The sequence below is a fragment of the Paroedura picta genome, chromosome 11 (assembly GCF_049243985.1).
Source record: "Paroedura picta isolate Pp20150507F chromosome 11, Ppicta_v3.0, whole genome shotgun sequence".
Classification (NCBI taxonomy): domain Eukaryota; kingdom Metazoa; phylum Chordata; class Lepidosauria; order Squamata; family Gekkonidae; genus Paroedura; species Paroedura picta.
This window is the reverse complement of record NC_135379.1, coordinates 38989801-39015162: the sequence shown is the minus strand read 5'-3', so window position 1 is coordinate 39015162 and position 25362 is coordinate 38989801. Positions and strand designations below refer to the sequence as shown.

General features: G+C 45.0%; 1 protein-coding gene across 3 annotated transcripts in view; it reads left to right on the top strand.

Annotated features, from left to right (window-relative positions):
- GASK1A (golgi associated kinase 1A) overlaps positions 1–20493 on the top strand; it is a 31257-nt gene extending 10764 nt beyond the window's left edge. For 2 of the 3 annotated variants that reach the window (XM_077303238.1, XM_077303237.1), the window contains exons 2-5: positions 10278–11702; positions 17297–17419; positions 17636–17739; positions 19196–20493. In XM_077303238.1, the coding sequence (XP_077159353.1) occupies positions 10278–11702; positions 17297–17419; positions 17636–17739; positions 19196–19406 (1863 nt within the window). In that variant the 3' untranslated portion in view covers positions 19407–20493. The remainder of the gene's footprint in view (positions 1–10277; positions 11703–17296; positions 17420–17635; positions 17740–19195) is intronic. The other variant, XM_077303239.1, reaches the window with a different exon arrangement.
- Positions 20494–25362: the final 4869 nt, after the last annotated feature.

The window sequence follows — 25362 nt, the reverse complement described above, 5'->3', positions numbered from 1 at the left end:
CTTTAATCTGGGGAACTGGGTTTGATTCCCCATGCCTCTGTGTGCAGCCAGCTAGGTGACCCTGGACTAGTTACGGTTCTCTTAAAGATGTTCTCTCAGTGCTCTTAGAGCTTTCTCTGCCCCACCTAACTCATAGGGTGTCTGTTGTGGGGAGAGGACGGGAAGGCGATTGTAAACTGCTTTGGGACTCCTTCGAGTAGTGAAAACCTGGATATAAAAAACAGCTCTTCTCTTTTCTTCTTGCTCAGGAACTGGGAAGGATCCAGCCCATACATTCTCCCTCCCTTACAATTGGAGGGATTCAAACACGCAGCCTGGGATTATGAGCTACCTGCCCTTTCCTTGATACAGGGGGTAGCCATTTTGTCTGAAATAAACATCCCTATTTTCTGTTTCGGTGTGTCCTAGGGTTGCCAACTCCTGGTTGGGGAAACTCCTGGAGATTTGGGTGGGTGAACCCTATGGAGAGAGGTATTTGGGGTGTGAGTGTGTGTAAAACTCAGCAGGGACACGATACTGTAGGGTCCACTTTCTGAAATTTCCATTTCCTTGGGGGATGGACGGACTAATCTCTGTGCTCTGGATATCAGCTGGGAGTCCTGCTAAAAATGGCAGGATATTTGGGGTTGTGTGTCCTGTTGTGCATATTTGGATATCCTCAAGCATAAAGATCTGACAGTGTCCAATCTTACACAGTACTTTTCTCTTCCCACCTCCTCCCACTTAACATACAGGATCTTGACAGTAGCCATCTTTGGTGCATCACACATTTGGAAGGACTTGTACTACTTCAGCTGAACTTGAAGGAGGACAAGGACCTGAAATACCCCTGTGAGGGTCGGGCCCTTCTATAATGCATCAGAGCTCAGGAGGAAGCTTTTCCATCTCTTTTGGGGGACGTCTCCTGTGAGGAGGGGCTTCTGCTGCTCAGTCCAGGCTTTTGCATCTAGGGCAGGGGTAGTCAAACTGCGGCTCTCCAGATGTCCATGCACTACAATTCCCATGATCCCCTGCCAGCGAATGCTGGTAGGGGATCATGGGAATTGTAGTCCATGGACATCTGGAGGGCCGCAGTTGAACAAGCCCTGATCTAGGGTGTCTGGAATTTTTAAAAATGCACTTCACGTGCTTTCCAGGGGGGGAAATGTTGGGAAACCAGCCAGATCTGCAAATCAGAAGGCCTCGGAGGTAACCTGATGACAGTCTCCTGTAACAGTTTTGAAAAATCCCCAGCATGCTGCAAGTTCTTCAGAGAAGACGGAAAATCTGTTTTCTGCTTTTCCTGTGTGCATCTTGAAATACAAGCACATTAACCAGAGTTCTCTTTCTATAAATTAAGGAAACTGAGAAAAAATGTTGTGTATTATAAATATATAGAAGACTGTGCTAGGAATCATGGATCAAGAAAGAAAACTACAAAACAAGAATATATATTCATGCAATTGATATATGTTCAGAGGCTTGGAAGGACAATAGTTCTTCCCCTGCTGACTGTAAATACAGCTAGTGGCAAAGTTCATCGGCACAAAATGCATATTTAGAATAATGTTTCTGCGGAAGGGTCAACCCCACACACCACCTTTGCTCTGATCCCTAGCTTAGTCCCTCATCCACCAGGCATTTGCCTGAGACCGTCAACAGGTCCCCCCTCAGACACCCCTCCCTGACCTGAACCAGTCTGTCCTCTTGGGGGCCTTGGCTGGGTTCCGTTCCTGTTGTATTGTTTATGATCACTGAAATTGTGCTATTGGATTGTTGTTGTTGTATTTGTTTATGTTATGTACAAATTCGTTACATGTATCCCCCATGTTGTATGTAAACTGCCCTGAGCCATATGGAAGGGTGGTATAGAAATCAAATAAATAAATAAATCTCTGTATGCCTTCTGGTGCTGGGCTTCTATTTCCTGTCCCAGATCCTCTTGATCTGCTCTCCCATGTTTCTGGTCATGGAGGAGGTATATCTCTAACTCCCCTTCCTGTCATGTGACTGACGTCAGTGTTTTCAGTATGGAGCTCACAGGGTCCCATGCTGCTGCTTATGATGATGAAGAGTTGGTTTGGGGTTCAGACTATTTGAAGACCAGGGTATGGATAGGTAGGTAGATAGGTAGGATGAAAGAAAGACAGACAGAGTGTGAGAGAGTGTATTAGGGCTGCCAACACTGGAGTAGGGCCTGGAGTTCTTCCAGAGTTACAAGGCTACAAAGATCAGTTCCTCTGGAGAAAATGGTTGCCTTGGAGGGTGGACTCTATGGTATTTTACCCCACTGAGGTCCTGCTACCCAACCCCTGCCCCAGAATGTGGAGTTCCCCTGCTGAAAAAGGCAGCTTTGGAGGGCAGACTCTATGGTATACTATAGATTCTAGGTGAAGTCCCTTCCCAATTTCCCCTTTCATAGGCACTGTTCCCAAATCTTCATGAATTTCCCAGGTCCAAGTCGGCAATCCTATGGCTATGGAAGTAGTCATAGTCATTATGTTTGGGATAAAACTCACACACTGTCTTGAAAATGAGCTCTCAGCAAGCAGAAAGATCAACAGTGCCCAGGAGAGTACCAACAAATCTGGAAAACATGGGCATTCATTGAGTATGGGCTGGGCTGGGCCATCTTCTTCCTGACTGCTTCCATGTGGAGACTGCTTGCTGTGCAGCTCGTACTTGTAGTACAAATGCAGAGGCAATGCAACATACTTTTGAGTTTAACCTGCCCCTCGCTATCCTCAGCCTTCTGTGGCTGCCTGCGGCCCCACCATCAGAGCGCTCATAAAAAATAGCAAGGATTAGCCACATCTCAGCCATGGAAAACCTTTCACTTGAAGGAGAGCAACCATTCACAAGCCCTGCTTTAGAACGGCCCTGCCTGCTTTCTGAAAAGCCTGGTGAATGTCACTGTAAGGAACCCGACTGTATTACTGTAGCTTTTTCATGTTATAGCAGTCTTTTACATCAATGCACTAGATTCCAGCTTGCTTTTTCTGAAAGATGGGGACTAGTGCATTAACACTATAGCTCTTGCTGATATATTTTTTTTAACTCTTGAAAATTTGAAAAACTGATGCTCAGAATCATGGGGATCTCTTGGTGCTGCAAAGGAAGGAAATAGGGTGATCTTGCCCCCGTTTCTGCTTCGGTGGAAACTGCACCAGGTGGAGAGCAAGGAGAGGCAATGTTGCCTGATGCCCTCTCTTCACAGCAGCCCCATCTCTATTGCTGCAGCTTGTTCATGGGTGTCCTGTGATGCTGAGCAGCAGCTTTCTGAACATCTTAGCCTCTAAGGCAGGGGTGGCCAAATGGTGGCTCTCCAGAAGTCCATGGACAGGGGCTTCTGGTAACTGTAGTTCATGGACATCTGGAGAGCCGCCGTTTGACCACCCCTGCTCTAGGGGAAAGATGAGGTGGGAATGATCCAAGTTCACAAGCACAAGGGCTTCTAAGCACTGTGTGTTCCTTTCGTTTCCTGTGAATTGGGGTGAGTTTCAGGAGAGGAAAGGATCTGCTGTTTTGGAGGTGGTATGGAATCTTTGCACTATTATCATGTTTTTATGTTAGCTGTCCCAGCGCCTTCAGTGTAAAAGAATGCTTTTAATAAATAAAACCGTTTCTAAACACCTGTATTGGCTTTGTCTTTAAGGGAAGGCTTGTTCATACATTTGGTTGCCGCCTCCATTTAGCATTCTTGGGTTTCTGCAAGGCAACAGATAAGCTTCCTTACTCTGAATCTGTCTTACCTAAATTTAATCAGAGTCTAGTGGCACCTTCAAGACCAACAAAGATTTATTCAAGGGGTGAGCTTTCAAGCGCAAGCACTCTTCCCTACAACTGAATTCGAGAGGACTGATTGGCTGTTTTAGCAAAGAATTATCATATGGCTGCATTTGGATGTTGTGACACTAATTTAACAGAATTAACTTTTGCTTTTTATTTCCACTGTCATGATGGAAGTTCATAGTCTGACAAAGAGTGCTTGCACTCCAAAGCTCACGCCTTGAATAAATCTTTGTTGGTCTTTAAGGTGGCTCTGTGCTACTTCAGACCAACACGGCTACCCACTTGATTCTTGACTAGATTTGTCTGTCAAGGCCAGGATTATTTACTCAGACTGACTCTTCAGGATCTCCCATCACTGAATTCTCAATTCTTTTTACTGGAAATGATGGGATTGAACCTGGAAGGTTCTGTGAGTGAAGCAGATGCTTTCCCACTGAACCACAGACCGTTCTTGGCTTGGATGATGGATAGACCCAAGATGATTACTTTGGAAGCTTCCCTGAAAGGTATGAACCACACCCTCTTGGCAGGCATCGGTTCTCATTTCCAGAAAAGGGGCCGTCCTACTTCTCTGCTGTTCATACTGTCAACCTAGCAGCGTGGATGGTTTTTGCATTAGGTTGAATTTCAGTCATAATATAAAATGTCAGACTATCCACATGAATCTGATGCAAGAGTCTTGGAAGGAAAAGAAATGCCGACACCCATTGGCTTGTAAAAGCCACACTCGTTTTTCAGCATCTCCACTGCTAGCTTTTGGGTTCACCACCTTCGTTTTGGGTTCACTTTTAATTGCCCGGGATGTGAAAAGTTTCCTTTCAGGTGTAACATTTGTTTTGCAGAAAAATAATGCTGGAAAAGAGAATCAGGCCACGTTTTGATCAACAAGGTATTATAAGCAGCAGAAGAGATGCAAGCCAAAACTTGCTGCTGTTAAAGCAGAAGTGGTAATGTGATTTGGGCTAGAAATAGTAGGTTTTGAGGGAAATGACAGTGATATGATAGAAATGACATTTCCTCAGGTTTGCTGACTCACCGCGCTAGCATCTTTGTTGAACTGGTTTGTTTGCAGTGCTTCAGAACTCTGCAAAACCTGTTTGGCTGGAGATAACAGAGGGGAAAAAGAAATGGGTCTGTACACTGTGAGTGAATATCCTCTTCACCTGCCTGAAAAAGCAATTGTCCTCTTCCAGTTTAGGAAGCTGACAATGCTGTTGGTATTTGATCTGTAAAGCAAACTCAGGAGAGCGGGGTAATTCATTGCTTTGGAGCTCACATTTCTTCGCAATGGAGATCAAAGTGGATTATAATCATGTTCCATCTCGTTAGGGAGACCAGGGCTGAAACTGCACAGAGCTTTTATTCCAATCCCAGGTCGATTAAATTCCTGCTGTCTACGCTGAATGCAATTTCCATTTTGATTTTGGACAATTTAAATTTTCCATCTGCAACAAGCATGATTGATCCGGAGTGACCCTACCTTTTCCCCGCGATATCCTGGAGTGGATATAACCCTTGATATTTGAAAAATTGGCATGAGTAAGCGTGCAGCTGTCTGCTTTCCCTGAAATAACTTATTGCTGCCGCATGGCTCCGATGCTGTAACAAGGCAGTCAGTCCCTGATTGGCTGGACGCCAGTTCAAAGAATTCCTCATTCCTGGTTGCAAGATTAATTTTTTAAAAGGTTTAAAGTGACTGTGCTCCAGAATCCACACTTCTCTCAGCAGAGATCTGCCTCATTCTGTGAAAGGCTGCTGCTGTCTCATCTCTGCTCGTCTCGGTTCCCCCCTGAACACCCGCCCCTCCCTGCTCGCTCGCTCACTCACTCACCTGCCTGTCTGCTTGCAGATTCAGCCCCTGTGAGGTAGGAGAGGCTGAGAGATCAGCATGGGAGGCAGTTCTCTTAATTCTGGAGGGTGAAATCAGGGGTCCTCATCTCCACTCATCTCGGCTCTCCCTGCTCGCCCACTCACCTGCCCGCTTGCAGATGGGTTTCTGTTTCAAGTCGGGGGGGGGGGGAGCAAAAAGACTCAGGTTCAAATTTATCTGAATTCACCAGGATTGAAAGCAGGGGGGGAAAGCTCTGTGCAGATTTAGCCCTGGATCCTATCTACACTCCCATTTTTCTGCATTTAATCCTGCTGAATTCTGATCAATCTTGCAACAGATCTGTAACATTCCTTTTGTTCTGACTGCTTCTCATTTTCTGTCTTGAGTTTGATGCATGCCTTTTGGTGAGACTTTTATGATCTAAAAGTCAGCTACAGGTCAAGAGATCCAGCTTGGTGAAGAGAGCCAACTTGGTGTAGTGGTTAGAAGTGTTGACTTCTAATCTAGTGAGCTGGGTTTGATTCCGAGCTCCCCCAAATGCAGCCAGCTGGGGGACCTTGGATTCGCCATAGCACTGATAAAACTGTTCTGGCCAAGCAGTAATATCATGGCTCTCTCAGCCTCACCTCCCTCACAGGGTGTCTGTTGTGGGGAGAAGAAAGGTGACTGTAAGTACCTTTGAGACTCCTTCGGGTAGAGAAAAGCAGCATATAAGAACCAACTCTTCTTCTTCATCTGTGCTGTGTCTTTTGCACACTTCCATTCTTCAGAAATGGGTAGAATCTGGTTAACACATGCCAAATTTTTATTCTTGAGGGTGTTCATTTTTAAAAAATATTCCAGCTCTCAACGTTGCATATATATGTAAATGTATTAGTTATCTTCAAATGCATCTCTATGATCTTGAGGAGTAGAAAGTTGTAAGCTTTTAAATGGCTGCGATGCAGGGTGGGAGTACCCTAGATCTTTACAATGCCTTCAAGTTTTTCTGCCTCTTCCCCATTGCATTACAAAACAAGGGAAGGATAAGAATTACTTTCTCATTTGATGCAAAGGGATTAGGGTTGTGTGCTTTGGCGGCCAAAGTGGCCATTCATGCCCGAAGCGGCCAACAACGCTGGCCGCTTTGGGCATGAACGGCTGCTTTGGTGGCCGAATCACACAACCCTAAAAGGGACCCTTGTGTGTAGGTATGAAAGGTGGGCACATCTGCTTGCAAATAACAATTTTCCTCACTTGGGCCATCAGTCTTGAGGGGGTGGGTTCTTCCCGAATTGCAGCTGATCTCTAAAGTACAAACATCAATCCCCTTGGAGAAAATGGCACCTCAGAGGGCAGACCATAGATTTGAGATTAAATATCTCCCCAAATTACCTCCTCCACAGGCACTACCCCCAAATCTCCAGGAATATAGTTGGCAACTCTCCTCCTAGTTCTGGCCCCTCCTTTTCCAGCAAACTGATAGAGCAGAGCTGTATCTTATCTGCTCCTTGTGGATCTGGTGAATGAGGATAAGAGTAGTAATCTCCATTATGAACTAGCAGGCTGGGACCTCCTTCCTTTTCTGCCCATGGGTTTAATCATGAGTGACGGGCCCCAATTCCTGTACTGCCTTTTCTGAGTATCCATTTCACATGCAGAAAAAATAGCCACAGAACTTAGCAGGGGAAATAGGGATAAGCTCGGAATTGCCCACTCCCTACTCTGAATGTAATAGGTGAATGCCTGAGTGGGTATATAAAGGAAAAGATGTCCATACCCTAACGAGGCCAGCAGAGGAGTAGACAAGGAAATTAATAGCAGATTTTTGGCACAGGCCTTACTCATAATTTATGTTGGATGTGTTTTTTTTTCATGATGCGAGGCTTAAGTTTAAAGCAGAAGTCAGAGATAGAATGCATTATATTAAGGAGGGACCAACAGGAGGAAAAGGTACAGATGGAGAAGAAAAAGAGCGAGGGAGAGTGAGACTGAGCAGGGTTTCACATCGGTGGGGTTCCTAGATTCAGAGTATCCCAGCATACATGATGTGACTTCACTGCAGACAGCACAGAAAGTTCCAGAAATACACACTGACATTTCTGTTGTCTCCTTGAGCAGCATGTTATGCAGTCTTTGGGAGGCAGCAATTCAGTTTTTAGGCTAGAGAGCGAGAACAAAAAGAATGACATTACCATGCATGGATAAGGTTGCAAAGGCTAAGGAAGGTATTTCTCCTGCTCAGCTCCTGTGGCTGAAAGTTTGCAAGAGAATGCTATAAGAAGGAGAATTTCTCTCATCCCTTCACACAGTTCATGCCTGAACAGTAAGAAAAAGCATGTGCCTACTAGTAGTTCCCCTACTACTAGAATTTACAAGGTAGTTATGTTAGGCAATGCTCATGTTTACCAAGGACATACTAGTACTGCTGAATAACTACATGAAATATCCTCTTCCCCCAAATTAGTGGTGGCAGGGCCAAGACCCAAGTCTCTTCAAATCAAAGCTTCTTGAGTGATGCTCTGCACCCAGGTCATCCCAAGTTCTTTAGTCTCTTCTACCTGTTATGACATGAAACACTGGAATGGTCTGTGTGCGATTTCTGACTTCCTTAAAGGTTTTGGATTGGAGTGCCAGAGAGGATCGATGCAGTGGTGAAGTCACGAAACTATGGATGTAAATGTTGATTTGATGGTACAAAGGGCTGTCCAGTCCCAGATAACTCTGTAGGGCAGGGGTAGTCAACCTGTGGTCCTCCAGATGTCCATGGACTACAATTCCCATAAGCCCCTGCCAGCAAATGGGAATTGTAGTCCATGGTACAAATGCTGGCAGAGGCTCATGGGAATTGTAGTCCATGGACATCTGGAGGACCACAGGTTGACTACCCCTGCTGTAGAGTTTCCAAGGCAAGAGATGACCCTGCCTCTGTGTGGCAACCCTGAGCTTCCCTGTTAGTCTCCCTTCCAAGTTTTAACTAGGACCGACCCTATTTAACTTCCAATGTCGGATAAGATCAGGGTAGCCTCAGCCATCTAAGTCAAGTCACTAGATGGCCTTAAGTTGAGTTGGTGTTTTCCAGCTGCAGCACACATCTGGACTATAGGAATGGTAAGGAGCAAAGCTTTGGCGATCGAGGAAGCGGCCGAGGCAGACACCGCCGTGGCATGGAGGGGAAGGGCAGCGTCAGCTCCATGCCGCGGCACTGGCCACCTTGGGCTTCTGCAATCACCGAAGCGGCCGAGGCGCGCCGAACCGCCCAACCCTAGATACAACCCTATGGATCCATTATCAGCTGTCTTTGCTGTGAGGCTTATTGAGATAATGGTTATGAAATGTTTTAAACACGTCAACCTGTATCAAATTGCAAAATGTTATTGCTAGCCATGCTTCTTAGCAGTGCGGGTGGGTGGGTTTGGTTTGCTTTGGGATTTTTTTTTTTTTTTTTTGCCTGCTGCATAGATAAAGAGTTCCTTTTTCGGAAATAGCCCAAAGTGTATGTAGGTTTGTGCATCTATAGAAATAAGAAACCAGGGTTCTGTTTGTTTGCCTTTCCCTACTCGTTTCCCACTGGAGGGCAGTCGTATGCTTCAGCCTAGGAGATGCTTTGGTGCATGGTTACAGAAGCAGAAATACAGAGTTACTGTTGGCCAAGGGGTTCTTGTATGACTTACTCCTAAAGTATTCAATAGGCGGTGTCAGAGCGACGGTCTCCATGGCGATCAGGTACGCTTGTCCCAGATTGTAGGCTAATTTATTTGTCGAAATCTCAGCCCTTCACAATTGCCTTTTAGGTATCAGGTACATATTTTTGGGTACATATTTACATACCTCAAACAGCTGTTGTGCTAGCTAGGTCTTCAGAGTCTAGTGGTGCTTGGATGAACAGTGATGTCTATTGCTGAATTCAGATGAAATCCAAACTCATGCAACTGTATTAATCCTGGGCCCTCCTTTATTTTTTAAAAGCCATTCCCTGCAGATGCTGTGTGACACTAGCACAGCAAACAACACTCTGCAAATTCCCACCAAATCTATGATATTACCACCGAGTTTGAGGAAAGTCCAAAGTGTCACCTGACACACTGACATCATATCCATGTTTTCACTTGGAAGTAACATTGATGTCTTACGTGATGTCATTTCCACCTCTTGCCCAGCCTCCAATGCTCCCAGGGGTGTCAGGAGTCAGAGTAGAAAGAGAAAATCAAAATAGAAAAAGGAAGCTCTGAGAGGCAAAGACATGTTGTTGCCCCCTTTGCAGTTCAGTTTGGAACCACAACCTGTCATTCATCCTGCTCTCTCTAAGCCATGATTCCAAAACATGGCTTAATCCTGGACTGAAACCGGTTTGGGACGGAAGCACCGTTTGTGGCCTGGCGAAAATTGCAACTTGTGATTTTTGCCATAAAAAGTGGTTATGATTCATTTCTGGGCCATGTGTGAGGGGAGAGAGCGAGAGCTTGCCAGCCCATTAGATCCTCTCTCACTGGAATAATTTAAAACCAGAATTTGTTGTCCTATTTGAACTTTCTCTGTGGATTCAAAGTGGTGCTTCTTCGTTCCACAGTCTGAATGATGAGGACATGATAGCCTTTGGGGAACCATGGTGTTTGTACATATTGTCTGTATTAGCAAGCCCATCTCTAGCTAATATCCATCCCGGGTGAATAAAGCTTCCTTTCTAATTCCACAGGTCCAGAGATGGTGGTACAGGATGCGGCTGAAGAGATCACGTGTCACAGGATGCTGCTTCTTGCTTGCCTTATCTATGCTTGCCCTTACTAGTTACCCTCCACCATATCTGAGCACCTTCAAGGGGTCAGATTGCCAGTATCTGCCGATGGGCGACAAAAGTGTCCAGTCCAAATGTCTGTGGATGAACTCGACTGCTTCTGTTGGCCGGCAATCATGGCGTTTTAGCCACAGGAAGTGGCCCAGCTCTCAGCGGAGACAAAGCCCATCAAACCCCAGCTCCTCTTGGAAGCAAAAGATCAAGCCCGACAACTGGGGTGGACGAAAGGTGATGAAAGCAAAGAGAAAGTACAAAAGGCAGATTCAAAAGCAAAACCGTGCTGGGAAATGTTCTGGGCAGGGCAGAGGACCACAATGCCCGGACTATCTTCTCAGGTCTAAGCATGGGAACAAAAGGGAACTCGGTGGCTCCTTCAGAAACGCAGGGAATGGCTGTCGCTTCTACCCTTGTACAAAGGAGGAGGTAGGGGGGGAAACACAGAAGGCCCCTGTTTCCCTTTTCTCACATGATTACGGAAAGCGTGGAGCTCCTTTATATCAGAAGAACTCTTCAGCAGGCCCGCAAGCTGTATCACGGGAGCAATGCAAACCAGATGTGCAGACAGCTGGCCCTGAACACCAATCCAGTTTAATCAAAGCTATTGTCTCAGACAGGCAGTTCTTCCAGAGCATGACAGGCACTCGGGGACTGATGGATAATATTCCCTCTCATACTCCACAATGGCATTTTGGGGCCACAGAAACCGAGGAGCTACAGAAATCGGAATGGTGCAAAGAGCCACAATACAGAGGCCTTCCTAGAAAACCAGAAGGTAGATTGAGGTTTGGCGAGAAGATCTTGCCTTGGTTTACTTTTGACGATGTACGGAAGATGAAGTTTCTGGCTAATACTGCAGTTATAAACAAAGCCAGAATTCCTGCTCATGGGCAAATATTGAGAGTTGCCCTTTCGTCCAACCCAGATGCCTTTTCACGTGACCTACAAAGACTCTGTCTGGAGGAGCTATGTGGCTTAATCAAGAGGTCCAGTGACCTCTATGAGGTTCTGGCTTTTCACTTGGACAGAGTGTTGGGACTGCATCGGAGCCTGCCTATGGTGGCCAGGAAGTTTGACAGTCACCTGCTGCCCTACAAGTATACCAGAGGGAAGACTCGACCCATTGTATGGTGGGCACCTGATATACAGCACTTAAATGATTCCAACAATGACCAGAACTCCTTTGCTCTGGGATGGAAACATTATCAAGGGTTACTGAAGCAACAGTGTGGAATGAAAGGTTCTAGAACTTCTCTTGGGAAAGCCCCATGTCTAACTGTCCATCACTCAGAATGGTCCAAGTTGGCGCTCTTTGACTTTCTTCTACAGGTAAAAGGGGCTCTAGAAATCCCCCTTTTCATCTTGATTTTTCCTCTATACCCCACTAAACAATAATGTTATAGAAGAAATAGGAGAGGGGTAGGTTTGGCCAAGATGTTTTTTAAAAGTAGAAACAGAGAACATTTTGTTGTTTTTTAGTGCTTAGATAAAATGCCTAAACCAAAAATATTTTTGACACTGCTGGTTTATGAATCCTGAAAACTAAACCTGACACATCAGTTAGGAAGTTGTGTATCACCCTGAGAACGTACATTCGAAAACTGAGGACAAGCAAAACCTTTTTGTTGCTAACAGCCGTCCTCTCCCAGCCAGCCAGTCACCAGCTGCCTCACAAGCTGGTTGTGAAAATCTGTGTGGACATCCAAAAAAAGGAAAAAGAAAAAGAAAAAAAAGAAGGGGGGGGGGAAAGAGAGCTGGTCTCAGAATGAAAAAAATTAAAACCTTTCTTTGGCAAGTCTTGAAATTCCTGTTCAGCACCAGTAGGAAATGAAATTTATACAGGAAAAAATTCACAATTTCTCTTTTCCTATTTAAAAATCTATATTGTCTTTAATAACATTCCCAGGGTTGAGTGGATGTTGGATTATGGTGCTGGAATTCAGAGCTTTGGGAAACCAGTGTGCTGCCTAAGCTCTGGGCTCCAGTTCTCAGGGACCGACCCATCAGTCTGTGTGTGTGTGTGGGGGGGGGGGGGGGTCTGGGCAAGACTGGAACCAAATGAATTGAAGAAGCCAAGTAGAGACTAGATAAGGACTGGTCGAGAGAGGCAGGACGTTTAAAAACAGTGTAGCAAAATGTGCCGCTCCAGAGGAACATTAATTTGCACAGGTCTAAAAATCAAGATTTTTGCGTTAGTGGTGTCAGATTTCCGTTTCTGAGCGTTCCCTTCTTTTCCAGTCTTCTGGCAGCGTCATCCGAAGCAGAGGCACACTCTTCTAAGTCCATTGGGTATAGAAGGTATAAAATGCTGCTCAGGATGATGCTGTAAACGTGCTGAAGCAACAGAGCATGATCTAAAACATCTGGCAACACAAGGGCTGAGCATGATCCAAAGCAGGTGTAGTGGTTAGGAGTGCGGACTTCTAATCTGGCAAGCTGGGTTCGATTCTGCACTTCCTCACATGCAGCCAGCTGGGTGACCTCGGGCTCACCACAGCACTGATAAACTGTTCTGACCGAGCAGTGATATCAGGGCTCTCTCAGCCTCACAGGGTGTCTGTTGTGGGAAGAGGAAAGGGAAGGCGATTGTAAGCTACTTGGAGACTCCTTCAGGTAGAGAAAAGCGGCATATAAGAACCAACTCTTCTGCTGCTGCTGTTGCTGTTGTGTTGGAATGGGTGTTCAAAATGTCCCTTTGAAAAAGACCTTTAGAGAGGCTAGACCAAGAAAGAACGAAATGAGAATGTTTGAGTCCAAGTAAGCCTATAGAGACCAGTTCAACACGTTTGCATCTTTCCCCCCTACTCTCTGCCTTGTGTAAGTTCAGATGGAAAAATCTCCACGAGAAACAGATTGGGCACTGATACGGCCCATTGCATCCAGCAGCGGCATCAGTGATTCACTAGAGCAAATTCTGCCGCCATCTTGGAAATTGCTTCCACTGCACTTAAGATAGAATTGGATACATTACAGCCTCCAGGTGATGATATGACTCCAGATGGCTCTGAATGCATTTGATGGAGGAGATTTTGACTGTATAAATCAGCCCTCCAAGTGGTTTGTTCCTGCTAAGAATCAGCCATTTTACAGAAGAGCTTAGAAATTACATTCCACTGAGATGAGATAGCTTTCCCGCTATTAAATGTTATTATAGGCCTTTCCCATAACTGTATTATTTGCAGCTCCCTTAATATATGGCTGCTTCATACAGTGTCTCAAAGGCCAGCGACACGGATTGAAATTCATCATAAAACTCCCCAAACTCACAGAGAGATACTACTGTAGATTTTTAAAAAACAAATCCCAGCTTGTTTCACTGATATCATTCCAATCATTCTGCAGGCGTCTCTTCTATAGGAATAAGGATGCAAAGAACAGTCATTGGAAGAGAGTGTACCGAGATGTGAACACACTTTAGAAGCATTTATAGAATCCTAGAGTTGGAAGGGGCCCCCAGGGCCATCTAGTCCAACCCCCTGCACAATGCAAGAACTCATAACTACCTGCCCACCCATAGTGACCCCAATGTTCCCTCCACCAAGTGATCCCCCCACCAGAAATCTCCGGAGCCAGTCTGGCCTGGCGGAAATTCACCCACCATCCCACAGTGGCAATCAGCAATTCCCTGGGTATGCAAAGAAGGGCCACCCTCTCTGATCATAATGGCATTTGCAGTGTGTGTACAAGGAAGATTTTTTAAAAATGTCAGGTGATAAGTTTAATTGCTTCTGTTGGTACTTGCATAGTTGAAGCCTCCGTGACAGACAGAAAAAAAAGTTTTAGGGCTATGATCTTTTGATCCTCTAAGACAGTGGTCCAAAATCCCCGGTCCGGGGACTGGTATTGGTCCGGAGATCAGTCGGTACCGGACCGCGGCTCCTCCTTGTACTCCTCCCCGGCTGCTTCCTCAGAGTCTGCCCTGCCACTCTGCTGCCGGCTCACCTTTGGTGCTCTCCGGCGGCTGCCATGCCTGGGGCTCCCCCTTGGCATGGCACTGTGCAGCTGCTGCTGGCAGCTTCCCCCAGCGGGCGGTGGGAAGTCAGGGGCACCAGCAAGAAAGCAAGTGGAGCAGGGGCTCAGGCAGCGGCGACATCCTTTGGCACCCCCCCCCCCTCCCCGGGCCTCAGTAAAATTGTCAAGCGTTAACTGGTCCCCGGTGATATAAAGGTTGGGGACCAATCAAACCCAGCTCGCCAGATTAGAAGTTGGTGCTCCTAACCACTACACCAAGTTGTTTATGAAATGCATTAAATGCTTTTTCATTCAAAATGGCATGAAACATGGACCATTAAGCAAGTAAAAATACGTATTGAAGTTAAAAACCCAAGGCTTATAGCTCAGGCTCAATAAAAGGCCATATGAAGGTTATATAAAGGAGCTTTCTTGTATTTGTTGTCTTTTATGTATGCTGTTTTAATTTTTGCCTGACCCTTGATAAAGGCAGCAACTCCAAAATGTGTCTGGTCAGTGGAAGCATTGGTGTGCACGTATGCACTGATTTTATTGAGGCCTTGGTTTTTTAACTCCAATAAATATTAGTAGTAAATTTTAAAATTGTGTTCGGCGCTACAGAGGCTTTAGTTCATCTTCCTTATTTTGACCATGTTCAGTTCTTGATTTCGGTTTGGGTCAGGATATTTTCTCCTTTTTGTTCTGGGCATTAGGCAAGTGAACCAAGCAAGTGAGCAAGAGCCACTTTTCAAGAGAGCTGGCTGTGCTGTCGAGCCTTGGAGTGGCTCCTGGAAGTATTTCCCTGGGTGCACGTACGTGAAAAGGTGCAATTGCTGCAACCAGTTCTGAAGGCAGCACTGAACTGTAGCTGTCCAGGGTCTAGCTGACGGTATTCATAATCTGAACGCAGGGTCCATTGGGAAGGCAGACTGGTTCGCATATAATTTCATGTGGAAATTATTCTAGGAGCCATTCTGTTGTTGCAAAATGATACACGAAATGTGAGGAATGTTAAGCTGGCAGTTCGAAATATACTTACCTAGGAATGAATTTGAAGGCCCTCGTGAGGCTAGTTTCAGAGTAAACAATGATTGGGGAGCAGGGTTGCCTTGAAGCTTAGCAGTCGGAATCTGATACAGTTGGCGGATGGTTCTGATTTCTTTCCTAGATTGCTCCACTTCCACAGATGGTTTCTTACTTTGTGTATCAATATGCAATTTTTTGGCTGGTACTAGGATAGTCGAGGTGAAGGGCTACATGGAATATCCTGTGCAGGAAAACAAGGGATAAGTTTTGCTTTCATTAAAATGAACACTTCACATCCGTACTTGTAACTTCCAGTTACGAGACAATAGCTACGACAGCTATCCTATTATGGTAACTTTTAGCACACCGAGTGGCTTGTTTTCCTTAATGGGACTTTCCTTCTCTTAGAGTAGCAGAGGCCTATGTTGCATTTCAGATCTCTTCCAGGGTTCAGAGTTTGTTTGCTGTGTACATGGTAGGAAGTTCTTGTTCAAGAAGCATGCAGTGCAACCCCCAGCAGAGTTACCCCTTTGTACACTGATTGACTTCAATGGACGTAGTATAACACTCTTCAAGATCGCTCTGATAAGCCTGAAGCCATAGTTGCAGACCTTGTTAGAGTGAGTGTGCTGTCCACTGCAGAGAGGACCAGAAACATGCTGGATTTTTAAAACTTACAAAGCAGAATTCCTCAAGAATTCCACTCAGACATTATGCTCATGTTAAATGACACAGAATGTCACCCCCAGCTGTTCCATTTATTGGGGCAGCTGCTCTTTCCTAAGGCTTGGATTCTTCCCCTGCCCTCATCCCTATCCTATCCAACCTAACCCCCCCCCCCAGGCATTTTTGTGCCACCAACTGTGTAATAGAGGCTCTCCGATATCTTTTGGAATGTGATTATTTTCCCTGGCAACCCCAGAAGGTGAGAAAGCAGAGGCAGAGGCACAGACTGCCAACTCTCACACGTTTAGATCGTCTGTTGACGCACCATCTGCTGAAACGGTGTGAATATCAGCTCAGCTTTCCTTGGAGAAATAGCCCTGCTTTCGTGTCTCAGGAAATCAAACCCAGAAACCTGCCAGTTTGCTGACATGATGGCTAAGAGCATTAATTGTGTGTGTGTGTGTGTGTGTGTGTGTGTGAGGCCCAGATGCTGTGATGCAGACAGCAGAGGGCTCTCTTTGTATGTTAATCCCACCGTTGTCTCAGGTAAGCAGATCTGCAGGTTTTTCTAAGCGCTTAAAAATCTGTAAAACCTGTTTGACTGGGGATGGCACTGGGGATTTCTCCACGCATACATCTTGCTTCCAAGCTGCACTGGGGTGGGGGTGGGGGTGGGCTTCCACCTAACATTGTACAATCTGCCCACTTTTTGGGTTTTCCTTTGCCTCACCGCGTCTTTTTCCCCTGCAGTTGCTTTGGGGCTGTCTTTCCAGAATGTTCAGACTTGAAATTTTATGGAAACTCTTCCTGTTGGTCAAAGAAGTCAGGAAAAAGTTTTCTTCCAGTGGAAGATTCCTCACATAGCAGAAGGGAACCCTCTCCAATGAGTAGCCTAAGTGATCAGTAAGGTCTGAATGAGAAGGGGGGGCAGTTTGGACTGTGCTATGCCTGAGCGGTGGTGGGGAGGCTTCAGAATCATCCTTGCATTGATTTCTTGACCTGAGGTGTCCCCAGAGTGTTATCCCTTTCAGTCATGCTAAATAATACACTTTCAATCCACATGAATGCACTTTACATCTGGATTTTATTGTGTGAAATGCCCAATGCACTTGCAAATGGTCACTAAAGTGCCCTAAAAGTGAATTGAAAGTGCATTATCCAGTGCCATAACGTTTTGTCTGGAGCTTAGTCACATCAAAATACTGATATTAAACACATGAAGGGTCATTGTTTGGTATGATGGATTTCTGATGCCTCTGAATATACCACATCACCCACAGGTCCATGACCGCCTGGATCGATACTGCTGTGGCTTTCAGCCAGATCCTTCTGAGGCCTGCGTTCAAGAATTGCTTCATGAGAAATGCCGAAACCCCTCTGAGCTAGCCTTGGTTCATATCTTGGTATGCTGTTCCCAGTCGTTGTCACCCCATAATACTATTCCATTCGTCATGATTCCTCCCCCCTCCCCAAAATGATATAAATTGACCATATCGTGGGAATGGGCTTGAGACCCAGTGCCGGTAAAGTATGCTCAAAAGAGACATTGCCGTTGTCTCATTAAAACTCCTAGCACTTTTACAGGGCTCCCTGTTGTTGAGTTTACCCTTCTTTTGTAGATCCGGAGCAGTGAGCCTTCTCGCTTAGTATTTATTGACAACGCAGGCAGGCCTCTCCACCCAGAAGCCAAACTCAACTTCAGGTTGCTGCAAGGCATCGACGGGTAAGAAGTGTTCTTAGCAGAAAGTCTGGGAGCTTCATGGCCAGTGACACCCCTTCCTCCTCCCGTCCTCCAGAAATATTATTCTGTATAGTTAAGAGCACATAGTTGGGTAGGAGATTACTTCCAGTCAACCGCTCACAGAAAGAAAGGCAAATGAATGGGATTTACTTGTGTTGGTTCTCAGGAATTCCCATTCCTGGCTCACAGCTCCTTCAAGCGTCTTCTTTCCCTGCTGCTCTAGCAGGGTCCAAGGTGGAATTAACAGCAAGCCCAGGTGGCACTTTTTCTGCAGCCCATCCTGGAGTCCAGGTGGCAAGGGCACTGGTGCAAGAGGCCATGAGAGGCCCAAGACATGCCTCTCACCACCTTCAGCATTGCCACCTGCTCTATCAGTTTGGAGCCTTCTGGGGCTGCCTGGCACCTGTGGGCAATAAAGCAGTCCTGCCTCCACAGTGCTTAGGGACTCACTTTGGATACTGCTGCCCTCTTGGTCACAGAAACACATGTCTTCTCTTTTTTTACCATAAGGAACTTCTGGTGGGGGCCTCCGCAGCAGCACCTGGATGTACATCCTTGAAATAGCATCTCAGGGGAGGATTGCTCCCAAAGGGTCATGACCTTTTGGTCTGTCCTTGAAGGGCATGTGTATGCGTCACAAGAGGGACATAGCCTCCTTTTGATGTGCATATGTTAGACACTTTTAATTGGGGAGGAGGGCTTTCAAGACTTTGGGTTGAATCTAAGAACACCTCATATTAAAATCAAGATGGCAGCTGTATGAAAGTCTCTTGTTGGGAATCACAATCCCAAAGAGGTTGAGAAAGTCCTGGGCCACTTGCTCTTTTGAGACTCCCGGTATATATATATATTTTAAAATGAAGTCGAGCCAGAACAGGGTTACAAAAGTTGTGGCATATTTTAAATGTTTAGAGCCAGAGTGGCTTGCTATAGGGAGCTCAAGTTGTATGACGGGTGTCGCCTTCTTCCAGTCCTCCCTGTGTATGTCTGCAGCTGTATGTATAATTTCATTTGGAGCTACCATCAAAAGCCTAAATTTGAGGTCCTCCAAAAATGTGAAGGCCAATCCAAACGCCCCCCTCTCCCCCAGGCCCTGCCTAAAGACTGACTAAGAGTAAACATCCAAGAATTAGGGTCTGCTTCATCAGATAAATTGGCTCCCAGTCCAGGGAAGTTTATGCCATCGTAAAACTGTCGGTCTCTGAGGTGCTACAGGGTTGTACTGTTTATTTACCAGATGGATGGCGTTAACCTGCAGGGATGCAAACCTCTCAGCCTGGGAACAGTTTTGCATAAAATAATCAAAAAGCTACAGAGCTGAATGGTTGAGAGAACTGAAACAGGACTGGCTCATATGTTGCCTGCTTGCCCCAATGCTCCTGCATTATGGGATTCTACCTTTGAAACTCACTCCTTCTTGTTTAATTTCCTCGGCCAGGTTTCCTGAGACAGCGGTGACTGTGCTCAGGTCAGGATGCTTGCAAAACCTGCTGCTGCAGTCACTGTACGTGGATGAAGAATTCTGGGGAAGCCAGGGTGGCATCGAGGGACTGAGGCCTTGGCTTCAGACCCTTGACAGAAGAGGTCAGATCCTGCTACGCTATATTCAGGAGCACAACTTGACTGTAATTAAAGAATCTCGGCTTTAGACGACTGGCAAGGAGAGGGACACACTTGCTCTCTGTGAAAAGGGCCCTGCCACCATGGGGCTACACCGGCATTTGAATAAAGATGTAACCTCCGTTAACATGTGAATCCAGGAAAATAAAAACTGATTTTCGAAAAACAAAACATGGTGACCTGCCGCGTTGATAACATGGGAATGCACAGGGCTGCATTCCATGCCACAATTTGTTCTGATTTTGCAATGCAAACTGTTTATTTATTTACTTTTCATTTGCCTTTCTCATTGCCACTCAAGGCAGAATATGACCAGCAACACCATGCAATCAGGCAGCAAAAGACATCTGGTGAAGGACGCAACCGTTACAAAATGAGAAAGCCATGGAAATGGAAAACAGTATAAAGTATAACATACTATGACAATGAAGACAAAAGATGATTGTGTCGTAAGAATGCAGACAATAAACAGCATAGCGATCCGGTTCGCTTTATAAAAGTGCCTTTTTGAACCATTCTCTTCTGTTACTACTCTATTCCCTTTATAAAAATGCCTGCTGAACTGTTCTGGTTTACACAGTCTGCAGAATGACAGAAACGTGGGGGCCTGGCTGCCCACCTCAGGCAGGCCATTCCACAAGGTGGAAGCCACCTCTCGGAATGTTCACAGATGCTCAGCTGGTTTCTCACCTATATGCAGGCTGGGACTTTCAGCAGACTTTGCTCAGAGGAACATGTTGTGGTAAAGCACAGCAGGGTGAGAAATATTACAGATATGTGGGTTCAAAGCCATGAAGGGCTTTGTAGGTGATAACCAAGATCTTTACTTGAACCCAGTTACTGACTTGTATTATATCACAGCTTGCAGCTCTTCGAATGTTTCTGTGCTACTGAGAGTCATCAAAGAGATGAGCATCCCTATCAACATCAGACACATCAATTAAATTTTAACTCTAGCCTCCTAACCACTTCTCAGGACATCTCTGTGTCTAATTCTGAACAAGCCCCCAGAGTGCGGATCAAAAAAATGGCACAACAGGGACATGTACAGAAAATCTGATCAGAAGAGCCTATTTTGAAAAAGGAGAGAATAAAATTGGAGGGTTAAAATGCTAAGATTGCCTTGTGTGAGATTTTTGAGATCCATTATGGATTGCCTAGAGCAATTGCAGACAGCATCACCAATGGTGACAGTGGTGGCATAGGTAATCCAAAATGGCTGGTGCAGTTTTGAAACTTTAGGGCTCATTACGCATGCAGTTCTTACTGCAGATTCTCAGAGCAGTAAGCCTTTAATCTTGGCTTCAGATTTTATGCCTGCCTTGTGCACCATTCTTTTTCCTCTGGTATATTTATTCTGCAGCTAAGATTTTAAAAACCTCACTTTTCTAAATCAGGGTGGAAATTCACTTGTAATTCATTGGGAGGGGGGCAACTTAAAAAAAAATGCAATTGTCCTATCGCTGCATAGTGTCCAACAACCTCCTTACATTTAAATCCTTGTGGTTCAGATTTTGCACATGCATTTTAGCATTAGTTTTTAAATTGAAAGGGAGCAGAAAGAAATGCAGACAAAGGGGGAACACCCAATGTGGAAATTTACAAGTCTATTTTTTTGAAATTAACTAGCAGCTGCAAAGCCCCATTTTTCATGTTGTGGGGCACCAGCGGATCCTCTGCTGTATTATCAGCCACTGTGAAAAATGGGAGTCACAAAAGTCATCGTATGGGGGAACATGTTCAGAGTATAGAATGCATGGTAGAACCCACTGACACTGGCATTACAAGTTGTCATTGTTGGCAACATTTGTGTGTGTGCATGCACACCTGTGTAGAGTCAGCTGCAAATCCACCACACTTTGCACAGGGCTGCAGTTTGTGTGGGGGAGAAGTCCTCTGGCAGAAGCTCTGGAGAGCTTTCTTAGACTTGTTTCGTTGGGCCTATGGTTGAGGCCCCAGAATAACATCTATATATTTCCTGGCACCCCTGTCCAAGTTTCACCTTAATAATTTGCATTAGGGAGACTATATTTAATCTATTCCCCCTACCCTTTTCTTCTTCTTTCTTGCTTAAATAATGTGGTATTTAGAGATCAATTTAAAATAAATTTTAAATGTTTAAATTGTTTTAAATCTCTGTTTTAAGATCCTTCGAGAAAGAGTGGACTACAGATCAATAATAATATAATCTTAAAAAAAATAGTGGAGTATTTTTGCCAATGCTCTAGCACAGCTGCATAATAGTGCTAATTCCTTGCCTTTCCTTGAAAAGATGTGTGGTTTTCTCTTTGTGATTCTCTAATTTGATCTGGCACACTGGTTGTAATCTTGGCAGTAAGACTGTCGTGTGCAGCTTGTACTCTTCCTCCAAATGGATTGATACCATGTGATTCTTTAATTTGGCCATGCCAAAGCTGCCATTTTAATGTTAGGCTACCAGAGACTGACAAAATGGCTCCCCCTCAAAACAAACAAAAAACTTCCTTCACTAAAGCACCAAAAGGAAAAATGTTTTCAAAGTTTCCCATCTCAGATTTAATCTCTCTCTTTACATCCCATGTCCATTTCATTCTGTGATGATTATCCCCTCCCCCTTATTTTATTCCCATGCAGCACTGATTTTGTTGGTTTTTTTTGCATAGGACGCTACCATTTGACTTCTGTCCGATCCCTTTTCCAACTCAATACCAGCAAGGAACTAAACTTTGCACAGCTCCTTTTAAACTCTCCCCCAATTGTTTACATTTTTTTAATTCAGTGATATGAGACTAGCAACAGTCTCTGATTGCTAGACTCATGCTGCTTGTTATTAAAAAATAAATAAAAATATAAAACAGGGAAATGGAGTTTATACATCAATGAAGGGGGAGGCTGGCGGAAGGTGCAGAGTGGGTGGAGCAGCTTCAATGTGAGTGAGAAGTGACCTTTGAGGGGTGGCAAAAGGGCAGAGGGGGGAAATCCAAGGGAATCTGTATGCTTTTGAATTATTTTCAGCTTGGAAGTGAAACAAGGGGGAAGTGCTTGCAGAAAACCTCGGAAAACAGCTCCCAGAAAGCAAACTGAGCACAGAAGGGAGAATAATCAATGTAAAATGGCAAAGAAAACCCAGTGGACATGCTTGTTGGAAGCACAGGAAAGTGCCTGCGCATACTAGGCCTAGGTGAATGTGGGAAAGAAAAAGGCAGGCAGGAAAGAAAAGCAGGATGCTTGGGGCCAGAAAGCAGAGGAAAGAAAATGGATCAAAGGATAGAAATGGGCCTGGAGGGAAGGCATGATGAAGGATGCATGGAAAGAGGGAAGTAAGAGACTGGAGGGGAAACTGCAGATGGAGGAAACTAATAAAGATGGGCCCTGAAGGCTCTCATAAGCCCCTAGTTGAGTCCAACAGATCACATACTAATTAGTTACTCAAGGTGTTTTTCTCTGCAGGTTAACTAACTACAGAGGAGGCACAAAAGGCAGCTGTTTATTGTGCCTTATCTAGGAATTCATGCACCTGGGGATTGCCAGAATTTTAAAATTCTAATATATGTCTATATCAAGTTGTGACTTGGCTACTCATATGTGTATAATGAAAACAGCACAATGCTTATATCAGCAGATTAGATATGCCTGGGATTTTCCAAGTATGCAGAAAAATATGAATTTGTAAATTAGCCAAAACAAAGGGAAAATAAAAACTGCTTTGTTCACAGCTGCAAATAGCCAGGAAGGGAGAATTCTTGAGAGCAGCTGTATGTCACTTGGAAGAATGGAGGTCATATCAGTCTGCCCAACCCCCTGAAACTGAGCAGATCCCAGAGGACGAAAGGGGGTCCAACTTGTTTTTCCCTCCCATTATCCCATGCAGGCCTTTGTCTGGCTTATATTTAAATTTGCTGGCTGCTTGATGGATACAAAGCTACAGAAATCATAAAGCATCATTCACATTCATCACATGCCACAAACACAAAACACTAGCAAATGCAAAAAACCTGGGTATACTTTAATCCATCTGGCTCCCAGTAATTAGAAAGAACTATACCAAAGATCAGTATTTTATGAAATAAATTCTAGCGTGAAATCTGGTGGCCGTATAACACCAGATTAATTAACAAGAGGGCAAAATAGCTATATATATAGCCCGATTCCTGTTCTAGAGAAATGCTTATTGTGCCACTAAGCAAAACAACTGGACATGAAACCTAAGGTTTGGGGCCTAAATAGTATACAAGGTATTTTTAAATAATTGCTTCTTGCTATCACATCACTAGTGATCCTTTATTTAAGAAGATGGATTTTGGTATGGCCAAGTAAGGGATTGGCGACTCAAACTGGTCAAGCCTTGGAATAAGAAGGCGGTTGTAAGCCGCTTTGAGCCTCCTTCGGGTGGGAAAAGCGGCATATAAGAACCAACTCTTCTTCTTCTTCTTCTTCTTCTTCTTCTTCTTCTTCTTCTTCTTCTTCTTCTTCTTCTTCTTCTTCTTCTTCTTCCCATGTTCCTCAGCTTCTGAACCCCTGCAGTTCCCTAGAAATTTGGTCTACCAAATCAAGAAGAAGGAGGCTCAAAGCAGCTTACAGTTGCCTTCCCTTTCCTCTCCCCACAACAGACACCCTGTGAGGTGGGTGAGGCTGAGAGAGCCCTGATATTACTGCTCAGTCTGAACAGCTTTATCAGTGCTGTGGCGAGCCCAAGGTCACCCAGCTGGCTGCATGTGGAGGAGTGCAGAATTGAACCCGGCTTGCCAGATTAGAAGTCCGCATTCCTAAGCACTACATCAAATCAGGTCAACATCTGGTCCCCTCAGACAGCTGCCTGGCACCTTCCCTGTTTGTCCCTCCTGGACTTAAAGGGCTGCTCCTGGCTTTGAAAAAAGCCCAATCTCAAAATTGTCTCTGCCGTTCCTCTGTCACAGTCGGTTACCATGGAAATGATTAAGATGACTTATTGTGGAAAGCAGCCATTGGGAGCCCAGGAACCTTTGCGAAATAAATATCCTATTTTCATGTAAATGGTTTCTGGTAATAATGAGGCAGGAGAGAAGGTGAGGAAAGGAAACTTGACACCGTCAGCTCTGCTCTTGCCATAGCAAAAGACATCCAATGTGATCCATTAGGTGTTGACATTCCATTAAAAAGTCCAGCAGTCCCCCCCACCTCAGCACTATGCAAGAAGGTGAGTATTTTCTCAGCATCAGTAGCCTATTATAGAAAAACTAATTTTAAAAAACCCAACCCAAATGCCAAAAAAGAAAGGGGGGGAAAGGGTTTCAGCCAATCATTTTTAGTTATTTTTAAAATGTATTCAACCACTTCAATTTCTGCACATGGAAATCTGACCCTTTGAGAGCTCCAGTATATTCAAATGCCTTGAAGCAAATGGAATCATAAATTAACTCCCATTTTCCTTCAGAGCTCGCCTCCTTTCTTGTTCATTCAAGCAGAAGCCTGTGAAACCTGCAGGGAAATATTTAGCTATTCATTAATGGGCACTTTATGTGCCAGAGCAGGGAAGGGCTTTGGAGGTTAGAGGTTGGTTCAGTGGCCCCCTTCTACCCATTATTAACTTAAATGGAAAAGTGTTCTAGAAGCGAGATCATACTACGACATGCCCGGCATCGTGTTTCCTGAGTCGATAAGCTAATTCCAGCGTGCCATTGTTCTCCCACAAAGGAATGTCAGTGCTGCAGTGGCAGTGTCATAATGTCACTTCTTTGCCATTGAGATACCCCCGAAACATTCTTCAGGCTTCAAGAAACCTCAGAAGTGGCGTGATTGTGCAGAATATGGTTGGGAAGCATGGCTATGGACACGCCCACCCAGGGCTCCTCCCTTTCCCACCCCCTCCAGGTCCATCACTGGCCATTTTGGGAGGGGTGGGTGGGTCAAGATGACCATATATGGTCCTTTCGCCTGATAAATGTTTAACAGAATTAAAATATATATTAAAATATTATTTAACTCCCACCCATTTGGAAAATCCTTCCAGGGCCATCAAGAAACCCC